The sequence below is a fragment of the Mesocricetus auratus genome, unplaced genomic scaffold (genome assembly GCF_017639785.1).
Source record: "Mesocricetus auratus isolate SY011 unplaced genomic scaffold, BCM_Maur_2.0 Super-Scaffold_100013, whole genome shotgun sequence".
NCBI lineage: Eukaryota > Metazoa > Chordata > Mammalia > Rodentia > Cricetidae > Mesocricetus > Mesocricetus auratus.
Window position 1 is genome coordinate 78,281,571 of NW_024429196.1, and position 21,978 is coordinate 78,303,548.

Below are 21,978 nucleotides of genomic sequence, written 5' to 3' on the forward strand. Positions count from 1 at the left end.
CACAATCCAAAGCTGCCCATTTCACATTCTTACACCAACATTTTCAAACTCACTGGGGCTGAAATAATTCTGATATATATGAACCAGCTAATCTTTACTACTGCAGCTATTTTATAGCTTTTCCAGTAAGTTCCACATTTGAGGCTCTATTCATTTGAAACTCCTGAGCACCGAGGTCCAATTAGCATCAGCAGTTTCCTGACTTTTCCATGTGCTACCCTTAACCAGAGTTTGTTCCTATATACCAGAAAACATTCCACACAAAAAAACCCATGTAATTTAAGATTACTGTATTTCCTTACAAGAGGAACATGTCAGCAAACTTTACATGTACCAATCAATCCCCTTTCAAATTGGGCAGACATCATGGAAGTTTTATTTAGATGTGTATTTTGAACTATCAATACAGATGCCAAATTTAACTACACAAAACATCCACAGGAACTTTTTCCATTTTTTGAATCGTTCACAAACATTTCCTACATAATTCAACACAAAACAGAGAAATGGTACATCTTTTTTCTTTCATTGTGCATACAATGGAAAAAACAAGTATATATATATTTTTACAAAGTTCAACTAACAAGACACTAGCAGGTTGACAGTTTGTCTATAAGTGAGAAATTATCTAACAAAAATATCCAGGATTTACTCAGCATCAGCCACTTCCATAACCAAGTGTTATTCTGATTAATAATAAGCTCATTGCCCATCAGGATTCTGGCATATGGTTGGTTATCTCTTCTAATATTGCTCCCCACCTTAGTTCTCCACAACAAACATAGAAAACTATTAGAAAGTAGTGGCAAACATTTGCAAAAACAAACAAAATCCCAAGCTTATTATAAGCATGAATGTGATGGAAATTTATCAAGCCCCATCTTTCCAACCATAAAGAAACCACCCTAACTGAAATTGTCAATGTGTTTTGCCTATGTCCAAGAGGTGTACTCATATCCAACAGAGGAGCTGAAAATCAAACTTAGTGTTTAGTTTAGGGGTGGGCTGGAAAATTCAACCACCATTTGAAAATTGCCTTAAAAAAAAAAAAAGACCACCAAAAATAGATTCACTAAATTTATTTTAAAAATCATAAAACGTTTCTTACAAAAGAGCGTTACATTCTGCACACTGCTCTGAACAAATGCCAGGGACATGTGGACTATTACTTTCCTCCCTGTCCCACCCCCCAATGTTACAGTGACCACAAAGCAAGGTGTTCACAATAATTACACGGGGGGAATTTTTTTTTAAAACCACCAACAATGAACAAAAAATAAAATCCACTCACTCTGCTGCTGTTTCAAAATTTCAATGTTTGTTAGTTTTTGCATGCCCTCCCCCCCAACCCTGTTTGTAAGGAACTAAAACATTACATCTGGTGAACAGCAAAGATTTCACTACACCTCAAATGCAGAACACCTATGAAGCAGAGGAATGTTGGCTTTTTAAACAGAAGCAGATAAAAAAAAAAGATGCAGGACTCCTTCAGTTCTTCACTAGTCTTAGAAAAACTTTCCAGAATACTGCTTCACACTATAAAAAAGAAAAAATATCTTGCATTAGAATCCTTCAACATCTGCATACTGCTTCACACTATAAAAGAAAAGAAAAAAAAAGTACGAATTAGAATTTTTATTCAAAACAACTTAATCAACATTAAGACAATTTCAATGCTAAATTAAAATGATAAACACGTCCATTACAATTAGAAGAACTTTAAAGAGCACTAGCAACTATAAATTAGAGCAATGTAAAACTCAAGAAGTGTTAAGGCAGCAGAGTTAAGGAAATGAAACTAGAGGCTGTTACTCTTTGGTAGGAAAGACAGGAATGCCAGGAAGGTGTGAAACGCTGCGTGTTACAGCACCATCATTATCTGTCCTGTAGAGGTGGCCTGTGCCATATGGCAGACTGTGATTTGTTGTCGTTTTAGTTATCTAAAAACAACAAAATCACTAGTCTTCCACACAGAACTAGACCAACATCCAATGACTCTTCTACATTTTCTACAGGCTTTGTATAATTTATTACAAGTGGTGGTTTTGGCAGCAGTTTTCACCAGAGAAATGAGAAGTTTGCTTGGTTAAGGCTTCTTCCAGCAAGATTAGTATTGAATGTCTTCATTTTTAGTAAGAAAACAGAAGAAAATCAAGGCAGAGCTATTAATTAGGATGTTTAAGAAGTTAGGAGTCCCCAAGTGGACGGAAACACCATGGTTTCTAAAAGAAAAATCAATTGGGAAGAAAGGGCTTTAAAAGGTTTTAGTACATATATGCCAACACAAAGCTAAGCTTAAACTGACCTGTTCTGCAGCAAATACTGTGCATTCTGTATCTGGTCCTGTGTTCCTGTAATTGTGATGATCCGATCTTCGGACCCTTCTAAGGGCTCATCAATTTTGATTGATGCTCCCGACTCATGACGGATTTGTTTGATCCGCTGACCACCTTTGCCAATAATAGATCCAGCCAACTGAAAAGATTTTTAAATACAAGCTTAATGACTTCTTGAAGGAAAACTTAGTGTCAATGACCACGAGTTGTAACTTTATACTAGTTTATTTAGAGCAGCAGTTTCCTTAACAAACTAATCAAGAACCCCAAACCACCTTTTTATTGAAGTCACCATCTGATGTGAGATTTAACACACTCCCCATAAGTCCTTAAACATCTCAATCATAATTAGAAGTCTGCCAAATTTACAGAAGCAGCAATTAACAACAAAAATCCCTGAATTAAAAATACTTACATCTTTGGGAATAGTTACTTGTGTAGTAATAATAGGTCCACCAAGATCACCATATGAGCCACGACCCCCTGCATAGGAATAATCTGAATTAAATAATGAGCAATAAAGTTCATGTAAAAATATGTAAGAAATAATGTTTGATTTCATAAAGAAGAAACTTACCATATCCAGAACCACCCTAAAAACAAAGAAAAACAAAATTACTCATTTTAATATTCCAAAGGAAAACAAAAAAAAATCCCAGAGCCTAGTGGAAAACAATAGCTCCCTGCCCATCCACACCCAGTTTATTCCAGTAAGCAAACTGAAGATTTGGGTGAGACCAATTATTAGCAGGCCAAGTTAGATTCCTGATAGTTACATTAACACCATTAATACTCAACCTGTGGTTCATAAGCCATCTGCCATTCTGATGGACTCCATGTGTCAATAGCAGAGTCCCAAGTTTCATCAGCACTGAACCCAACCTGCATTAGAGACAGAAACAAAAAAATATTCAGATGGCTGTGTAAACCTTGCACAAAATGCTTGATTATAAGGTCTCTTACAACACCCCACCACCCCTGCTTATAAATTAAAATTCTTACCATGCCATCATAGCGGTCCCCAGGCCTTCCTCTTCGGTCATAAGCCATTAGATCTCTGCAAGCATAACACGTGTTGTAATGTTTATATACTCGCATCAAGACCACACAGTACCGACTGCTAAATGCACCCTCTTTTAATGTGAATGTTTGGCTAAAAGCTTACCCCCCTCTGGGTGGTGGTGGTGGTGGAAGAGGAAGATTCCGGGCTCTGCTGCCACCCCGGCCACCTCGACCAGGAGGTGGTGGTGGAGGTCCTCGACGGGGGCTCATATCATCATAATCTCTTCTAGCAGGAGGCATGGGACGCCCAGCTCGACCAGGAGGCATTCTGTCAAAACCACCTCTTCCTCGCATGGGAAATCCCACAGGACGTCCACGGCGATCATCAAACATCATTGTAAAACCACCATAATCATAGGTTTCATCATAAAAGTTGGGATCATAAGGTTGTGCACGTCCTTTGATGGGAGACTAAAAACAGAAATACAGTACTTTAAAGAACAAAGTAAAATAGCTTTAGTCTGATCAACCCATTCCAACAATTACTAATTAATCTCAAAAGGTAACAGAGGCGGAGACAGAAGAGGCAATGGTGGGAAGAAAGGATTTACAAACATTGACTAAGCTTAGAGACCATTACCCCAGGCAGTCTGAAAGAAGCAGGCAATGAAAAACTGTAAGACCTTTGCATAAAGGACCAAGGGCTCTTAATATCAAATATCAAAGCAGACAACGCAAAACTCCCAGGGAGATTATCAAAATTAAATATAGTCATATTTGTTTGAGATACCTCGGAAATAAGGTCAAGGATGATCTTGATGCACTCTACAACCCTGTCAGGCTTTCCTCCAATAAGAACGACTCTGTCAGTGGAGTGAGGGCAGCACTCCTGGAAAAGCTTGATTGTTGTCTGAGTGTTCTGCAACATTCACAACAAGAACATTCATCAAAGGACGCTAACACTTTAAATACAATCAGGCTCCCTAGTTCAGACATACAAATCCAATTATTCCCAGTACAAAAAAGTGGCCACTATAAGGCCTAGAAATGGTATTAAGTTAAACAAAAACAACTCAGTTTTCTTACTTCAAGACCCAAATATATAGTGATAGGTTTATCTATCTTAGGGACTAGCCCAGAGTCAGCTCTGTATAGAAAAATATTAAATCCAGCAAGGAACAAAATATAACAAAATAATGCCTTACTTCTCGAAGCTCTTTAATTTTAGCACCTTTGACACCAATAATTCCTCCTGCCAGACTTTGATGAATCAACAGTCTCAACTCGCAGTCAAAGTCACTTCCTTTATAGTGTTGGTACTGTGGAGGGGAAAATACACAATCTTACTCTCTTGTAAGCATCTTCCCAACACACTATTAGCTTATGTTTAAGCACAACATAATGCACTGTTGCAGTAAGCAACCTGAATTTATCTCAATAACTTTACCAGTTATGTGCTTATTATCCTCAATAGCCAGGCCCAAAAAGGACAATCTGCACCACCTTAAAAAACTATTTTATTTTCAGGTCCTGCAACACCATACCCACACTGCAGCCATTTAGCATGTCGCTGTTACCACAAAATTATTAACATTCAAATAACACCATAATAAAAATGACTGCAAAGCACTTTGCAAATGTAGTTAATTCCCACTGCAGCATGGAGCAGGGTCAACAGTGAGTTGTAAGACCATTCATGTATCATATTTTTAAGCCTTTTTCTATAGAGATGGGAAAAGCACACTATGTTAAAAATGAATCGATCCTATGGGCCAGGCTCCATACTTCAGTGGGGTTCAATGGCACTATGACATACATTTAAGCATTCCACAGCATCAGATTCGAGCGGGAGCTGGCTGGTTGCAGTGGGTGATGGCAACTGCAGGCCCTGAAAGTAGAAAAATAAGAATAATAGGTTAAGTGTCTAGCGTGATCAGGCTATTGTCGCATATATTGGTAAAGCTACTACAACATTTTAAAATCTATTAATACAGAAAACAGCTTATTTAACATTAAAATCAACATAAAATCCTTTTCCATATACCCAGAAAATCCATGTTTCCGTAGACCCTCACTGTCAATAGTACAGAGCGAGCCACACAGCAGCACCCATACGTCGCTTGCTTCCTTTCTACAGAAGCAGCACTATGACAAGGTCCTGCAGCTGTGACTTCCTTAAGACGACTACAACCTGGAAATGAACCCATTCTCCCTACTTGGAAAAAAAGTAAAATTTTAACCTGTCCTAATTATATCTAAATTATCCCTTATATAATCAACACTGTTAGGGTTTAAGAAAGCAGACTCTTAAAACTAAGACCTTTAAGATGTATGCCAAATCATGACATATGACCAGATCTTTACTATTCCAGAAGTGGTCAGCCTGAATTTTAAAAATACATGATGCTATACACCATGAAGATTTTGCTGCTACAAAACTGTCTCATTTCTTTTCCCTTCCCCAACACCCCCCAATAAAACTTAAAACATCCTCCTCTTGACAATTTTTTATTACAAAACAAACAAAAAGAAACCTACCTCTTCCAATGTAGGGATGATTTTCTTCAGAATCTCCCCAATCGTTTCAATGTCAGCACTGATGCTCAGTATGCTGCCAAACATCAAATACCACACAATACAAAAGGTGGAAATACAAATGAGTTTTGTCATCAGCCACCATCAACTTTTAGAGAAGTAACATCACATTCACTTAACAGTCCCCATGTAAAGTATCCTATGTATGGATTTTATACATGCATTTTATTTTATGCCCAATACAGACATAACAGTATTAGAAGACTTTGAGAGAGACAGAGAGAATGGGCTGTTGGAAGGGCTCAGATTAAGTGGCAATAATCGACCAGAATTGAAGCAGAGTTGAATTCTCATGTCCCCGCCACCAAGTTAAGGACACCCTGGCTGTTACACTGGCAATACTGGCACACCTTCTCTTGGGTACAGTGGGTATGCAAGTGGTGAACACCGTATCTGGAGTAAGGTTATGGATACCAGTTAGAAATTAGACTACTAATGGGCTCTGCAAGAAAACAAATACAAATGCAAGACAAAACAAAGACAATACAAATGAGTGAAGGAAAGTGAACCAGTTAGCGTTTCTCAGAAAAAATTATGAACAGACAATGTTGGGAAGCAAGGTGGGCCACAAAGACAGAGCGAGAGACTATTTGGGTAACAGTCTGATTTACAATGCAGCAAATATGCAACACTTGAAGCTGTGCTCCTTCCATTGAAATAAAATTAGTGGATCGTTTGGGTGGGCAACTCACGGTCAAAGTTCAGTGACAAAAGGACTTAATGGGGAAAATAAGACAGAAACTTGAAAAACAATACACCGTCTAAAGGGGATACTATTTAATTATATAAAAGGCAGGTAATAAAATACATTTCTCTCTTTCTAATCAGGCAGTGAGGCATAAACTGTTGGGACATACCGCTCGGGGCCACTGCTGTCTGGGACTGAAACACTGGCATTGTACTGCATTGGTCATTGGCGTTCGTGGATGTTGGCATTGGGCATGGGCATTCAATCAGAAGTTGTCAAGTATTGTACCCGTTTGGCAACGAGCACATTTTTGGGCATAGCCAACCAGGGTTTTCACATGGGCGTTCAGGGGCGGATGGGCCAACGTCATGGTGGGCAACGCAGGGGTAAGTCGATCCAGTACATGGGCAACGGAGATATATGGCCAAAAAAACAAGGAGAGGGAAAAGGGGGAAAAGCAATAAATTTTAATTTAATACAAACTATACTCATACTCTCAATTAATGAAACAAGATTAAGTTGTTCTGAAGACTAACACAATAATGGACTTCTCTATACCTGACTGTGGCTTAACATTTAAGGACCTTAAATGATGGTTCTAGTTTTGTTTTTTTGTTGTTTTTTAATGTTTCAGTAGCAGGCTGGCTCGTGAGGGTAGACACAAAACCTGTCGTGATTCAAAAGTTTACTGAAATTCTTGAGGAAAATGGGGAAATAACCCAGATAATTATACAGAACATCTGGATTAAGAGGAAAAAGAGGTTCAAAGACAAAACAAAAATTCCCACACCAAACCCAACTAGTAAGACTGTTTTGGCTTCATGAGGTGTAAAACACATTCCTGTATCTCATAAGCAGGTTTGTAAAAATTAAAATTTAAAGTTTATAGCAATCAAGAGAAACACAAAGATCTGTTACCGAGAGAAATGAAATACTGTTAGGTACTTAACACAGTTATTTGACTCAATTTTACCAAGATAAACATTAAGAAATTTTGGGGTAGTCAAGTACTAGAAATAACACACACACTTCTGGCACTGCCAACATTTAATGTGTCTAATCACAAGAGTCAACCCACTATAAATTATGAAGACTCAAATTCTAGACAGATAGTCCCGCTCGCCAAGATTAAGCTATCCTTTATCCACGTTTAAAAGTCCATGTTGCAAGCTGTGGAACAGGCTTTTGTATTGTTTTAAAGAAAATAAAGGTTGACTTTTAAATCAGCCATCCTCAGTGGCTGGCAGTAAATGCCGATTCCCTCTCACACATACACAGAAGAGGAATGATGCAATTATGGGTTTTTACACTTTGTCTCTATTTCTAATTAAGATGTTTTATCTTATTTGAAGTGAGTTAATTTGAAGGGCTTTATCGGAGAATGAAAAAAATTTAATTATGTAAGTTCCACCTTGATCAGGGCTTAAAAAAGCAGGAACCATCTATATAACCATTAATTATTACAAATGGTTTGTAGCTATACTCAGTGATTTCTAAGATGCGAACCTTTAAAAACCTAGAAACATACAACGAATTCACTTGTTTAGTAGTTTAATACTTACGTCTGTACGGAGAGCCTTAATATTCTTGCCTCCTTTTCCAATCACTGCCCCAGCATTCTGGAATAGACAAAAAATTACTTTGCATTTCCATGTAAAATTAACATTTCTGCCTGTATTTTTAAACCTTTAACAACAAATCTGCACAGGAGTGGGAATCTACTTGAGAATGAGGGGGAAAGCAAGATTCTACTTAGTGAGTATGAATGATTTTATAATGATCTTTAAGAAAGTATAGATTACTTCTACAAGTATCCTCTTGTGAAAACCAAGCAAAAAATTTTATATTGTGATGGGAAATAAAACTGTAACCAAGACCTAAAACCCATCAATGCCCTAGAGCCCTGCTCACTCTTCAAACTCCTCTTTGGTGGACCTTGGTTAACAGGCTTTCACACCTTCCAACTCCAGTGCTACCCAGAGTTCAGGAGTCTGTTTATAAAGAATCAAACCAACTAAATGGCATAAGGCGGAGGACAGATGATGTAGAGTTCAAGCCAACCTCACCTATGGGAGAGACTCTGTCTTAACCCTTTTATAAAACTCTGAATTAGTTTAACCTAAGGACAAAAAGTTGCATTTGTACCTTGCTCTGAAGCAGAATGCGCAGCTCAACCATCTCATCTGTGTTTCTAGATCTTTTAAAGGCTTGCTCCTCTTCCATATCTTCTGCAGGGCGTTTGCCTAGAAATTAAATTATTTTAAATTAGAAATATCCTTAAAACGGGGAAGTTTAAATTAATTTTATGTTCCTGTCATTTTCTTGGTCTTTTCCCTTTGTAACAAAGATCATATTATAATAAATACTTCAAGGGATTAAACATTTGTACTGGTTACCTGTGCAAACACGTTACTTCTTGTCCATAAAATCCAAGAAGTAACACAATCTCAAAAGGCTATAGAATTATAATTATGAAAGAGGTAACCACAACACATAGATGAAGCTATTATAATGAAATTAAATATCTTCTCACCAAATTCACCATTGGTTTCGGTGTTGGGGAAGGTTTCTTCTGGCTGCTCGGTCTCCATTTTCTTGAATTAAATGGATACACCAATCTGTAAAATAAACAGATAAATAAAGAAGCTGGTATATTTGGCTTATTAAAAAAGCAAACACCATTTTTACTTAAAATCTTTAAAGAGACTCTGCTTCCAGAACACACACCTTGCAGAGAGCATAACTGACACAGTAATGCTACAGTAGTCTATAAAACCCACCATAAATCAGTTTTGGTTTTTCCTACTAATGGGTCCCAGTTCCGCTGTGAGGTAACGGGCTGTTTTTTTTTTTTAAGACACTACAAATTCAGCAGGAAAACCAGATGTAGCGGACTGCTTTTAGACCGAGACTGTCTCAACGAAACACAACGGCCCAACAAACTACTATGAAGAGGAGCCCATTTTCCCAAGGACAACCCCATCCTCAACTTCCTTTAATCACAACTGAAAAAAAGCCCAGCCGACCGTAAAGTGTTCACAAAATTAGCGTCATCGTGCAGACCGGTAGTTGATCGAAATTGTTTCCCGGTCGCTCGAGACCTGACAACAACATTTCAACGGAAGCTGCCCCGCTAGCAAAACACCGTGGCAAACACAAGCCGCTTTCAACGCCCGCGGGGAGAAAACCCAAACCCCCGCCCGAGGCGCGGACTCCAGCGACCGCCATTGTCCAGCCGCAGCGGCAGAGCCCACGGCTTCGGGGCCTTCGGCCGCCAACACCGCCGTTACAACTTTAAATGGTGCTGGGGGGGGAAGGAGACAAAACCCGCTCCAACTCCCCGAAACTCGCCCTCGAAAGCACCCAACGACACAACTGGTCCAGACAACTCGCGGCCGCCCCGGGCCAAAGGCTCCGTCCGCGCACGGAGTCCGGGCGGGCATCGCACCGGGCGTCACGGTAAGGACGATCCCTCCCCCGCTTCCCCCGGGGACGAGCGGACCGAGGCGCGCCAGCCCCCGAGCCCCCTCCCCGGCCCCCAGGCCCCGCCGGCCCGGGCCGTCTCCTAGCGGCGCCGCCTCTGCTCACCCGGATCCGACAGGAAATGGCGGCCCGCGTAATGGCGACTGCGTGCGACTAGGCGGAGTCGCGCGAGACCGCCCCCTCCCCCACCCCGCCAGCCACCCCAGCACGCGGGCCCGCGAGCTCGGCCCCCGCACCTCCCCCACCGCCCAGACAAAGCCGCCGCGGCCCCCGCCCGCCCGCGCCGCTCCAGCGGCCCTGCCCGGGAGGCCCGCGCCGGGGCGGGCGGGAGGGACAAAGAGGGCGGGCGGGCGAGCACGCGACCCCCGCGACCCCGACAAGCGCGGGCGGGCGGGCCCCGCGCTCCTCCTTCCCGCACCGGACGCGCCCCCCGGCACGGCCCGGCTCTCACGGGTCGCCCCCGGCACGGCAACCGCAGCGGCCACGCTCGGGGAAATGGCGGCTGTGGGGGGAAGGGGAAGGCCGGGCAACGTCCCCGGGCGGCGGGCGATGGCGGCCTCGGGGGACGCCCTCCCGTCCTCCCCTCTCCCTCCCCGCCCGGCGCCCTAGCGCGCGGGCCTCGGCTTCCCGCGTCCCCGGCGCGCGGCCCGCCCGCCCGCCCGCCCTCCGCTCACCGCGCTCCCCGCCGTTGCCTTCCCGGCCGCCGCGCCGCCTCCGACGGTCGGTCAACTGCGAGAGTCGGGGACGAGGGCCCACCCCCTCCTTTCCGGCCGCCCTCCCTCCCTCCCGGCCGCCGCGCCCCATTGGCCGCCCGGGCGCCGGCGGTGGTGCGAGGGCCGGGCGATTGGCCCGAGGCCGCGTCAGTGACGGCGCCGGGGACCCCGCCTTCCGCCGGCGACTCCCTTCGGCCCGGGCCGTCAGGCCGCGGCGCCGCCTGAGGAAGCCCCGGGCTTGGGGGCCGGCCCCGAGCCGCCGCCCCGCTCCCCGGGGCCCGCACAGCCGAGCCCCGGCCGACCCCGGATACCTACACGGCCGCGACCGAGCGCGAGGCGAGCACGACGGCGACGTCCGTGCAGCGGGGAAACAGAGGATAATGGCGTCTGCAGCGCTGTCGCCTGGAGCGCCCTCCTCTCTCTCTCTCTCTCTCTCTCTCTCTCTCGCTCGCTCTCCCTCACTCGCTCGCTCCCTCTCCCTCCCTCCCTCACGCTCGTTCGCGCACTCTGGAACGACGGGAGGGGGAGGGGAGCGCGGACGCTGCTCTCGCGAGATCTGAGGCGGGCGCTCACGTGCGGCGGGAGGGGGGCGGCTCCAGGGTCTCTGCGAGCCCCGGGGGAGCCCCGCGGGGGTTGGAGCCCGGGACCCCGGTGAGCGAAGTGTGGGGCGTGGGGACGGGGGGGAAGAAAGCCGCTGTCACCCGGGGGGAGGGAGCCCCGAGGCGCGCGCGGCGGCGGAGAGCCGCGTCCTCCCGGTCGCGCGGCCCCTGGATCGCACCGCGGCGACACGAGGCGGGAAGGCCAGGTCGGTGCCCGGCCGGGGTTCCTCCGGCGGCCGTCGCGCCTCGCTCGCTCGCTCGCTCCCAGCGCAGCGGGGGCCGCGCGCCCCTCCGCGGGGCCCGGGAAACCCGCTGTGCTAACTAGCGGCGCGCGCGGGAGGGCGGGGAGGACGCAGCGGCCTGGGAACGGCGCCCCCGAGAGGCTCCCGCTCCCCTCAGACCTCAGCCGAGCCCCTCAGAGCCTCAGGACCCTCGGCGCGGCCGCCTAGCGGGGCCTTGACGTCGTTGTAATCTATTCTGATTGAAATCTGAAGTCACTTTTCTTGTTGGTCCCGTATAAAGTGCAGACCGCAGAACTCGACGTAGGGCCCCGCGCGTCAGGGTAGCGCTCCTTCAAGAGCACCCCGCGACCTTGGATCATCCACCCCGACCCCAGCCCCCGCCGCCGGGAAGCTCGAAGGCTGCGTGGCTGACCCCTTCCCTCCCCCTTCCCCTCTCACTCTTGCCGAAGCGTCAAGATGTGGGTCTGTGGAAGGAGTCTTAGTTAGGGAGGTTCATGTGCTGGTCCGCGTGTGTCCTACCTCGTGGATGATTTCAAGACGTAAACCAGCGTCCTTTTAAGTGGCTCTGTTGCTTAGCGGTTGCGTTATCTTTTACTTGTCAGAAGAAAACTGGGAACTGAGGACGGGATGAGGCACGGAGTGAGGGTAGACGTAAGGATGGTTCCATTAGAGATAGTCTGCGTAGTTTGCTCTGTAGATGAGCCTGGCCTCAAAGCCGCAGATGTGCACCTGCCCCTGCCTCCCAGATGCAGAGATAAAGGCGTGAGCCACCATGCCTGGCCCGGAGTTTTAATTCTTCTGGTGCTTTTGAAGCGGGGTCTACTATGTAACAAACTTCTGCCTGCCTGCGACACGGACTCCCGAGGGCTGGGCTCAAAGGTGTGTGCCACCACACCAGCTAAAGTTAGTATTTCTGTTGCAACTTTCTCCCCTGGTAAGTAGAGGTGAGTGGGAGTCCAAGGGAAACTATACAGGAGCTGTCTTGACTAGTGAAAAGTTACTTTCTCTCGACTTGATTATGGGATTGTTAACACCCCCAGCTACACCCTTTAGGTTTCCTCGGAGTAACTGAAAGTTTGTCTCTTCTCCGTCCTTCATTTTCTTTTTGAAGTTGGACGTTTTTAATTCATTACCAAAACCTCTGCTCAGGGCTTAGGCTACGGATGCCATGGATTTGGGTCCACCACAGGTTAATGGTTAAATTTCATAGTATGATGTGGTGGTGTCAATTTGGAGCCAGTATCACTTAACCGGGATTTACTGTAATTGCAACTGAACAGTAGCTAGCTGGAGGGATATTTAAAACACTGTAGGTGCCCCAGAGTCCTACCACACGCCAGACTTGGTGCTGGCAGCTCAATGCTTACTGCAGTTCTTTGAATAAGTTGGGGTTATCTTTGTTTTGTGGGTGTGGTTGTTCATGGGAGGCAGAAGCAGGTGGATTTGTGAGTTCAAAGTCAGCCACGGGCTGCTGTATAGTGAAACTGTTTGAAGAAACAAAACAAACACAAAAAAACATGAGGCCGGGTAGGTGGGGTGGATCAGTGGGTAAAGGTGCTTGCTGCCAAGGCCAGGCTTGATGTAAACTCCATCCCTGGGATCCCTGTGTTGGAAGGAGAGAACCGACCCTCAGACCGACCTCTAGTCTCCACATATCCTCAGCCAAACAGCTCCTATTATTCTTATTTTATGTCAGCTATAATGTAACTTTTTTTTCTTCCTTTTTTTTTTTTTGAGACAAGATTTCTCTGCGTTAGAACTCGCTCTGTAGACCAGGCTGGCCTTGAACTGACAGAGATCCTCCTGCCTCTGCCTCCCAAGCCTTGGGATTAAAGGTGTGCGCCACCAACGCCTGGCTAAATAACATTTTTTCATCTCTGATTTTTTTTTTTTGGAATACCTTCTTAAAATTCTGAAATGACCTTGGAATTGAACTTAAAAAAATAAAATGCTTTTATTACATTTTGTGTGTGTGAGTGTGTACCCATGTGCACACATATCACACAAGTGGAAATCAGAAGGCAGCCTTGTGGAGTTGATTCCCTTGTAGCATGTGAGACTGTAGTGTTATACTCATTCACTGCACTTAGTAGCAGGCACCTTTATCTGCTGAGCCATCTTGCTGGCCCAGCTTTTATTCCTAGATGAAAATAATATACATAAAATGGATGTAAATTTTTGTCAGTGCTTTAGAACTCAGCTATTAGTTGGATGTCACAGACACTATCTAGGGATGGTACTTCTCTATTAAAACATTTGAGGCTGATTGAAAATTAGTCACTGAGCCAGATATGCCTGAACCCTAGTGACAAGCGATAGAATGTTTCCACATCGTTCTCTTCTGTTTGTTTGTAAGTAGCCGGGACTTAGAATTAAGATCTATGTGAATAGCCAAATCTGCCAGGCACAAAGGCTAATGAAAATATTTTTTCTTACCATAAAAGCAGTTCATGCTAAGAAAACATGGACATATTTTCCCGTCATTAAATAGTCCCTAAAAACCTCTTCTCAGCTGAGTGTTGTGGCGCACACCTTAAATCCCAGCACTTGGGAGGCAGAAGCAGGAGAATCTCTGTGAATTCAAGGTCAGCCTGGTCTACAAAGAGAGTTCTAAAACAGCCAGGGAACTGTTACACAAAGGAACCCCTGTCACAAAAAAACAAAAATCAAAAAAAAAAATGAAAAAGGAAAATCAAAACAAAAAGCCCTTCAAGCCGGGCGTTGGTGGCACACGCCTTTAATCCCAGCACTCGGGAGGCAGAGGCAGGCGGATCTCTGTGAGTTCGAGGCCAGCCTGGTCTACAGAGTGAGTTCCAGGACAGAGAAACCCTGTCTCGAAAAACAAAAACAAAAAAAACCAAAGCAAAACAAAAAGAAAAGCTCTTCAAGGTCTGGAGGGATGTTTATATATTGCTCTTCCAGAGGACTGGCGTTTAACTCATAACTAAGTGTAACTCCAACTCCAGGGGATCTGACACTTTGCCTCCTTGGGCACCTGCACTCGTGCATATACCCAGACACATGTAAAATTAAATCTTTTTTTTTTTTTTTTTTTTTTTTTTGGTTTTTATGAGACAGGGTTTCTCTGTATTGTTTTGGAGGCTGTCGGTCCAGCCCAGCCTCGAACTCAGAGATCCGCCTGCCTCTGCCTTCTGAGTGCTGGGATTAAAGGTGTATGCCACCACCGCCCAGCTAAAATTAAATCTTTGAGGATGACACAACCTTCTATTTCACGGGCATGATGTAGATCTGTTTTTCTAGATAACATTTAAAACCCCTCATAAAAACAAAGATAAACATTGACTGGGTATTCTGATATCTTTTCTCTTTTTCCTCTTGCCTTCCCTTTTCCCCTTAAGTCATAGATTTCACTCAGGGCCTCAGGGCTACACTTGTTCTTATACTGTTTCTCTGTTAGAGCCCTGGCTGTCCTGGATCTCAGAGAACCGCCTGCCCCTGCCTCCCAAGTACTGGGATTAAAGATGTGCACCACCATGCCTGGCTTCTGATTATTCTTTTACTGTTGGGTCTAGAAAGTAAAACTGTGCGTCACAGGTTAATGTAAAGTTGTTTTTCTTCCTGTACTGAGGAGTTCCTGAGACGCCAAGGCTGTTATTTGTCTATCAACAAATGGGATATTGTTCTGTCCTAGCTAACCTTTCCTTCTGCACCGTTGTTATCTGCTGTGACTGTGATAATACCACTCTACAAGAGCAAGTGGGTTCCCAAGCTAAGCCGTCTCCTCTGCTTGCCCTCCTCAGGGTGGCTCGGAAGATAGGGCACTTGAACCAACCCCTGCAAGCTGTGCCTTGGCTTCTGCATGGTGCTGTGGTATACATGCGCTTCCTCCAAACACACACAGTAATGGTGAACTGTGCCATTCCACACTGCATTAATACCTTTATTAATTCTGTCTACCTTAATTTTCATAGTAGCACAGTGAGTTTAGTAATGAAATAAGGAAACTGGTTTAGAAAATAACTTTCAACAGTTTGTTTCTATTTATCTCACCCTATGCTGCCCTCCTCCTACACACACAGGGATTCTCTGTAGCCCTGGCTGTCCTGGCACTCACTCTGTAGACCAGGCTGGCCTTGAACTCATGGAGATCCGCTTGCCTCCCAGAGTGCTGCTTAGCTGCACTCCTGTTTTTAGCCTATGTTGTTTCCGTTTTACCTTGACTGTTAAGGAGTCCCCAGAACCATACTCTCAGGTTTGTGGAAAGAGGCCAATAAGTCTTCCTGTGGCTTCATTTTAGAATCCTTACTTGCTGTTTGTCTTACCTCTCAAGGTCATTTCTCTGCAGTAGAGGCTTTCAGTATTCCACTGACCGCCCAGCTGGAGACAGTGTCATCAGATCTCATGCTGCCCTGAGGAGCGGTAAGTCCTCACAGACGTGTCAAACTTTGAGTAAGTTCTGCCCCTTCAGTATCTTCATAATGCTTGCTATTGCTTTACTATATTGAGAACGTCAGACTTAAGTATTCCTGACAGCACCGTTGAGAATGTCTAGGCAAACAATAAGACTTCTCAATATCAGCCCAGAACTAGGTGGCCAACCATAGTCATGTAAATTTTAAAAGAGTTAAAATATGAAGCTAATTATAGATCTCCAAGAAACTAGTGAACATTATTTAAGTAAAATTTAAATTAATAGAATCTGATTGTTTGGAGAATCAAGATAGCACTGGTGGCCACTACAACCTGAGTGTCAGGCTCCTTAGGCTCCAGGCTCTCGGCACTGGCTGAGGCTGCTGTAGCTTCAGCCAAGGCCTTGCAGTCTCCAAAGAATGAGAGCTCTGGTCCTCTCCATCCTGGTCAGGCGAGACCTGGCTGTGAGGAACAATGAGAGCCGTGCTAGCTCCCGGCAGGCACCATGACTGGGATCATCCTGGATGCTGGGAAGCACTGTGACAACGCGGAGGCCCCACGAGGTGGGAAGTGAGGGAGTAGATGGTGGCGTGATGGGAGAGAAAGACGTGAGCAAAAGTGAGGCTGGCAGGAGACTTGAAGGTAGATGTTCTTCTTCCCCTTGGGAAGAGATGGATTTCACTGCCCGTCGACAGGGCCAGTAACAAACACAAGGGCCTATGCCTTCGTCCTTTGAGAAAACTGACCACTGTATGAGTCACTGTGACTCCCAGAGCTGCGTCCTAGCCCAGGCAGAAGAGCAGCACCTGCAGAACGGAGACCCACAAATGACGGGACACACCCTGCTGTGCTTGCTTCTCATTGGTGGTGGTGGTGGTGGTTCAGCTGTAAGACTGGAAAACTCTATATTGAATTACAGTTCTGCTGTGCTGCGTCTGACTAGCCAGAGATTTATTTCCTTGGAAGCTTTGGGTTGGACAAACACTTGAAGACACCCAGAGCCCATCCCACCGCCGTGCACAGTAGGCAGGAAGAAGACACGCCTGGAGACCTTGCTCAACACAGCTACTGCAGTGTGCAAGCATGGGGTGGACACAGGGAGGGGAAGAGAAACGACCAGCTTGAGCACTACGAAGAGAGGCAGATCAGGAGATGTGCGGGTGGAGAGGAGTAGCCTGTGAAGCCACCTGAGGCCATGGTGAAGTCCTGGCCCGTGCTGCTCCTGAGGGCCGTGTCCGGGTGTGTGGCCATGCAGCAGCAGGGGTCTGTGTCAGTGTCCATGGCCCATGTCACCCCGATGGTGACGGGACTGCTGCCTGGGCCCATGTCGCTATCCAAGGACTGCACAGGGCTGGCTCTGCCCCACACCACCGCCTGGGCATCGCAGTAGGACAGACCTTGTTGGTGTGGCGGGCAGTGTGCACATGGTTGAGCTGGCCCTGCTGCTCGTTTGTCATGCAGTGGTGTGGGCAAGGGCGAGAGGCTCCTCCCTTCACTCCTTGCCGCTGTGTCAGGCAGGAGAAGTGGTCCTGCAGTCATAAGATGGAGAATGGGCCCTCGCCTCACCTGGGCAACACGGTAGAGCTGGCACTGGCCGTGTGAGCATCGGTTAGCCTCCCTGAGGGCAGATCTGGCATTGCCCCTGTTGCCTGCATTGGGTGAGCTAGCTGGGGCAGTGAGGATGTGGGAGAGTTGTGAGCTAAGCAACTAAGCTACCACCCAGGTGTGGATCCAGGGCTGAGTTAGCCCATCCCAACATCCACCTCATCTGTGAACTGCAGACCCAAAGCTGGAGGCCTCCAAGAGACAGCAAGAAGAGCATCTGAGATGAGTCTGAGTGAAGACCCAGTATTGATAGTATAGCAGAGCCTCAGGCCTTGAACCAGCCATTGCAATGAACACTTTCAAGTAAAGATGTATAGACTAAAGCAGGAATAAGAAAAGAATCTGATCATCGTTTTGAGAAAATACTAAGATACAGTCATGACGGAGTGTCTCTCAAAGATGTGACATTTCAACAGCCCCTTCAGATAAGTGGTGATGCTGACATTAGGCTATGTAGCCTGTACCTTGACAGAGCTAGCTCTTCAACATCCTGCTAAGGGTTAAATATCAGCTGGGTAGAAAGTCAAGGGTTTTTAATGCTGGAGAAGGAAAAGTGTAAAGGGTGTAGCATGGAATTAGGCCTGTCTGTATTTGAAAGTTATAGGTGCTGTATTCAAGTATATTTAATCACTCTTTTCTTTTTGTTTTCAGGTGGATGTGTGTGCTCTTATTTTGAAAATGAGTGTAAATAGTGCTGTATTAAGAGTTGAAACCTGGCTCTTGGCAACATGGCATGTTAAAGTGCCTCTACCCTGGCTGGAAGCATGTGTTAACTGGATCCAAGAAGAAAATGAAAATACTAATTTGAGCCAAGCACAAGTAAATAAACAGGTGTTGGAGCAATGGCTTCTTACTGACCTGAGAGACTTGGAACATCCTCTCTTACCTGATAACATTTTAGAAATCCCAAAGGGAGAACTGAATGGATTTTATGCTCTGCAGATCAATTCCTTGGTTGACGTAAGTCAGCCTGCATATTCCCAGATACAAAAGCTGAGAGGAAAGAATACAACCAATGATCTAGTTTCAGCTGAAACACAGGTTACCCCAAAACCGTGGGAAGCAAGGCCTTCACGGATGCTCATGCTGCAGCTCACCGATGGTGTCACACAAATCCAAGGGATGGAATATCAGTCTGTTCCAGCTCTCCATGGTGGTCTTCCTCCAGGTACAAAAATTTTGGTTCATGGACGAATTTCCTTTCGTCTTGGTGTTCTCTTGTTGAAACCGGAAAATGTGAGGGTATTAGGGGGTGAGGTAGATGGTCTTTCAGAAGAATATGCTCAGGAAAAAGTACTTGGAAGACTGATTGGTGAGCTAGACCCTGCAGTCTCAGTTGTACCAAATGACTCTGCTCACAGTGTGCCCAGAGTTTCGGGGTTGGGATCAGACCCTGCTTTAGGACCTTCAGATGAAGAGCTCTTGGCAAGTCTTTATGAAAGTGAGGGACCTGCAGCAAACGATGATGCATCCATGGGAGCAAGCGGCTTCAGCGCAGGCAGTTCCTTAAACACTACTCCCACAGGCCAGTCTGATTTTGAGCCAGGATGGAATATTTCTTCAAGGCAAAAGGAGAAACCAAACCAATCTGTGCATTTCTCTAATGGAGAGTTTGATGACTTTTCACTGGAAGAGGCCTTGCTTTTAGAAGAAACTGTCCAGAAAGAACAGATGGAAACCAAAGCATTGCAGCCACCAACTTTGAAGAAAAACACAGATAGATGTGTAGAGACATTTTCACATAAACCTAATACTCAGAACCACACTGATTTGATTCATAAACATGGAAACAACAATTGCAATGAAAAAAAATTATCTGAACAAATAATTCATGAAGACAAATTTTTTGACTGTCCATCTGCTAGAGACCATCATAAGAAACTCCTAGCCCATGACTTCACAAATGACAGTGAGACTTTGGGAGTAGATAATACGACAAAAGAAAACAACGACAGTTCACGTGAACATTGCTCAAGTAATAAAATGTTAAAGAGAAAACAAGGAACCTGTCTATCAGAAAAGAGTTCAGAGATCTCTGATGAAAATAGCTACCCTTTTCAGACTTGTTCTTCAGAATCACTTGAGAATAATACTGATCTTTCCGTCAGCATGGACTTAAATTCTCCACCTTTTATCTATTTGGCTGTTCTAATGGCCAGAAAGCCAAAGGAAGTTACCACTGTGAAAGTCAAAGCCTTTATTGTCACTTTAACTGGGAATCTCTCAAGCTCTGGTGGCTGTTGGTGTGTAACTGCAAAGGTTTCTGATGGCACCGCATATCTAGATGTAAATTTTATAGATGAAATACTTACCAGTATGATAGGGTTTTCAGTAGCAGAAATGAAACAATTAAAAAAAGACCCTCTTAAATATCAGACCTTCCTAAAAGGGTTACAAAAATGTCAGCGAGATCTGATAGATTTGTGTTGCCTAATGACTATTTCATTTAATCCTTCTTCAGGTAAAGCCATGGTACTTGAATTACAAGATGTCAGTGTGGAGCACCTTGAGAACCTAAAGAAGCGGCTGAAAAAATAATTGGCCAAAATGCCATTGGAGTATACCTTAAGATATGCAAATATTTGTAATCAAATTTGTTCATAGTCTTATTTTTTAAATTCTGTAAAAGAAGAAAAAGCTTCAGAGCTTAAAAAGGATGATATTGCTCTGTTCAAGAGGCTTTCTGCCAAGCCTGCGTTTGATCCTCTGGTCCCTTGTAGATTAAAAGAGGAGCCAACTCCCAGAATCTGTTGATCATCCTCCACACATGCAGCATGGAATTCATACAGATACCCACACATATATACTAAATGACATTTAAAAATAAAGATATTTAATTAAAATGCATGTGTAAGGGTATTTTTGTTTGGTTTTGTGATGCTAGGCCAGGGCCTTGTAATGCTAGCAAGCCTCTGTCATGAAGCCACATTTCTTGATTGTTGGTATTTTCCCCTTCCTGGAAACAGAATCTCATATTCCCAGGGTGGCCTCAAGCTCTCAAACTCATGAGGCTTCTGGTCCTCTCCATTAGCTGTGCATATAAGCTATTTAATTTTGTTGTGGTTGTTTAAAAGAGATAGAGCTCTTTCACTTTGCTGTTAGAAGATTATGTTGGAAGGGTGACATTATTTTTATTAATCTTCTATCTTAAATTTGTAAAATGGAGTGCTAGATTTCTTTTTTTTTTTTTTTAAACAGGTCTTGCCTCACGTTTATTTGTAAGAACAGCACAGGGCACGAACACCTGCAGATAGGTGTGTCATACCAGCCCATCTGTGTGCACAGTGCCAGAAACTTTTCCTGTGGGGCCTTCACAGGGTTCTGGGCACCTTGACAGCCTGAGCTGAAGCCTGGGCCTTAGCTGGAGCTGAGGACTCTGCCTCGGTTTGCACCCTTGGCCACGTGGCTTCTAATCCGCTTCCCAGACTTGGGGTGAGCGATAAAAGCAAGGCAGCTGAGTTTGCTGCTGCGGCCCTTTGTCATTTTGGGCTTAACTGCCTTGATGGCCTCTGCACATGCGCTCATTGCCTCCGCATTGTTTGTCTGCATCTTTTTTTTATTTTTGGTTTTTCGAGACAGGGTTTCTCTGTATTGCTTTGGAGGCTGTCCTGGCACTCACTCTGTAGACCAGGCTGGTCTCAAACTGACAGAAATCCACCTGCCTCTGCCTCCCGAGTGCTGGGATTAAAGGCGTGCGCCACTCCACCCGGCCATGCCTGCGTCTTCTTCAGGTGTTTCTTGGCAAAGCGCATGTTCCTCGGGAACTTGGGGTCGACCCCCTTGAGAGATTCGTATCTTTGTGACCGGGGTTTCTTTTTTTATTTTTTATTTTTGGAGACTGTTGGTCCAGCCTGGCCTCGAACTCACAGATTCGCCTGCCTTTACCTCCCGAGTGCTGGGATTAAAGGCGTGTGCCACCACTGCCTGGCCGTGATCGGGGTTTCTTGATGCCATTTCTGTGCTATTTTCTGAACTGGTTATGTATGGTGTGGTTCTTGGACTTGGTCGTGTCTGAACGGTATCATTCGGCTTCCCGGAGTGCTAGATTTCTTTAGTGGTCAAGAGCTGATTGCTACCCTCGAAGGGAACTCAAGTGTGGTCCCCAAGATGGGCTGCCAAGCTGCCAGTAACTTCATGTCCAGGGGATTTGACACTCTCTTATGGCTTGCCCAGGTGTGACTATGGGCACAGTGTATACATACACATACTGTGTGGTCCTGGCTGCCCTGGTGATTGCCCTGTAGCCTAGGCTGGCCTTGGAGACTGACCTGCCTCTGGGATTAAAGGTGTATGCCACCATGCCTGGCTTCATAGTTGACAAATCAGCATGGTGGTGGAGACGAG

General features: G+C 45.4%; 2 protein-coding genes across 9 annotated transcripts; one reads left to right on the forward strand and one right to left on the reverse strand.

Annotated features, from left to right (window-relative positions):
• Nucleotides 1-353: 353 nt before the first annotated feature.
• Nucleotides 354-11,269, reverse strand: Hnrnpk (heterogeneous nuclear ribonucleoprotein K). 6 transcript variants are annotated; one of them, XM_040756097.1, is made up of 16 exons: nt 11,133-11,269; nt 9,155-9,239; nt 8,767-8,864; nt 8,184-8,240; nt 6,791-6,834; nt 5,877-5,949; nt 5,155-5,226; nt 4,544-4,657; nt 4,129-4,257; nt 3,502-3,809; nt 3,339-3,393; nt 3,135-3,218; nt 2,914-2,929; nt 2,752-2,834; nt 2,306-2,475; nt 354-1,536 (listed from the first exon to the last, which is right to left on the reverse strand). In XM_040756097.1, exons 2-16 carry the CDS (start codon nt 9,210-9,212, stop codon nt 1,506-1,508), a joined length of 1,392 nt encoding a protein of 463 aa, XP_040612031.1. In that variant the 5' UTR covers nt 9,213-9,239; nt 11,133-11,269; the 3' UTR covers nt 354-1,505. The 6 variants fall into 6 exon arrangements, with proteins under 6 accessions (XP_040612031.1, XP_040612028.1, XP_040612029.1 ...); XM_040756094.1 differs by having other exon boundaries at nt 354-1,596; XM_040756095.1 differs by lacking the exon at nt 11,133-11,269 and adding an exon at nt 10,779-10,878 and having other exon boundaries at nt 354-1,596.
• Nucleotides 9,978-20,477, forward strand: Rmi1 (RecQ mediated genome instability 1). 3 transcript variants are annotated; one of them, XM_040756093.1, is made up of 3 exons: nt 9,978-10,080; nt 15,950-16,038; nt 18,286-20,477. In XM_040756093.1, the coding sequence occupies exon 3, from the start codon at nt 18,313-18,315 to the stop codon at nt 20,170-20,172; it is 1,860 nt and encodes a 619-aa protein (XP_040612027.1). In that variant the 5' UTR covers nt 9,978-10,080; nt 15,950-16,038; nt 18,286-18,312; the 3' UTR covers nt 20,173-20,477. The 3 variants fall into 3 exon arrangements, with proteins under 3 accessions (XP_040612027.1, XP_040612025.1, XP_040612026.1); XM_040756091.1 differs by lacking the exon at nt 9,978-10,080 and adding an exon at nt 11,359-11,468; XM_040756092.1 differs by lacking the exon at nt 9,978-10,080 and adding an exon at nt 11,793-12,592.
• The last annotated feature ends 1,501 nt before the right edge of the window (nt 20,478-21,978 follow it).

What these genes read in the sequence shown, in the direction of transcription:
- Hnrnpk (XM_040756094.1), bottom strand. Translation starts at nt 9,212, where the DNA reads ATGGAGACCGAGCAGCCAGAAGAAACCTTCCCCAACACCGAAACCAAT. An exon ending in TTAAGGCTCTCCGTACAGAC is followed by an intron (nt 6,835 to 8,183) that starts GTAAGTATTAAA and finishes TGACCAATGCAG; the next exon opens with TACAATGCCAGTGTTTCAGT. An exon ending in AAGTAACTATTCCCAAAGAT is followed by an intron (nt 2,476 to 2,751) that starts GTAAGTATTTTT and finishes AAATCTTTTCAG; the next exon opens with TTGGCTGGATCTATTATTGG.
- Rmi1 (XM_040756093.1), top strand. Translation starts at nt 18,313, where the DNA reads ATGAGTGTAAATAGTGCTGTATTAAGAGTTGAAACCTGGCTCTTGGCA.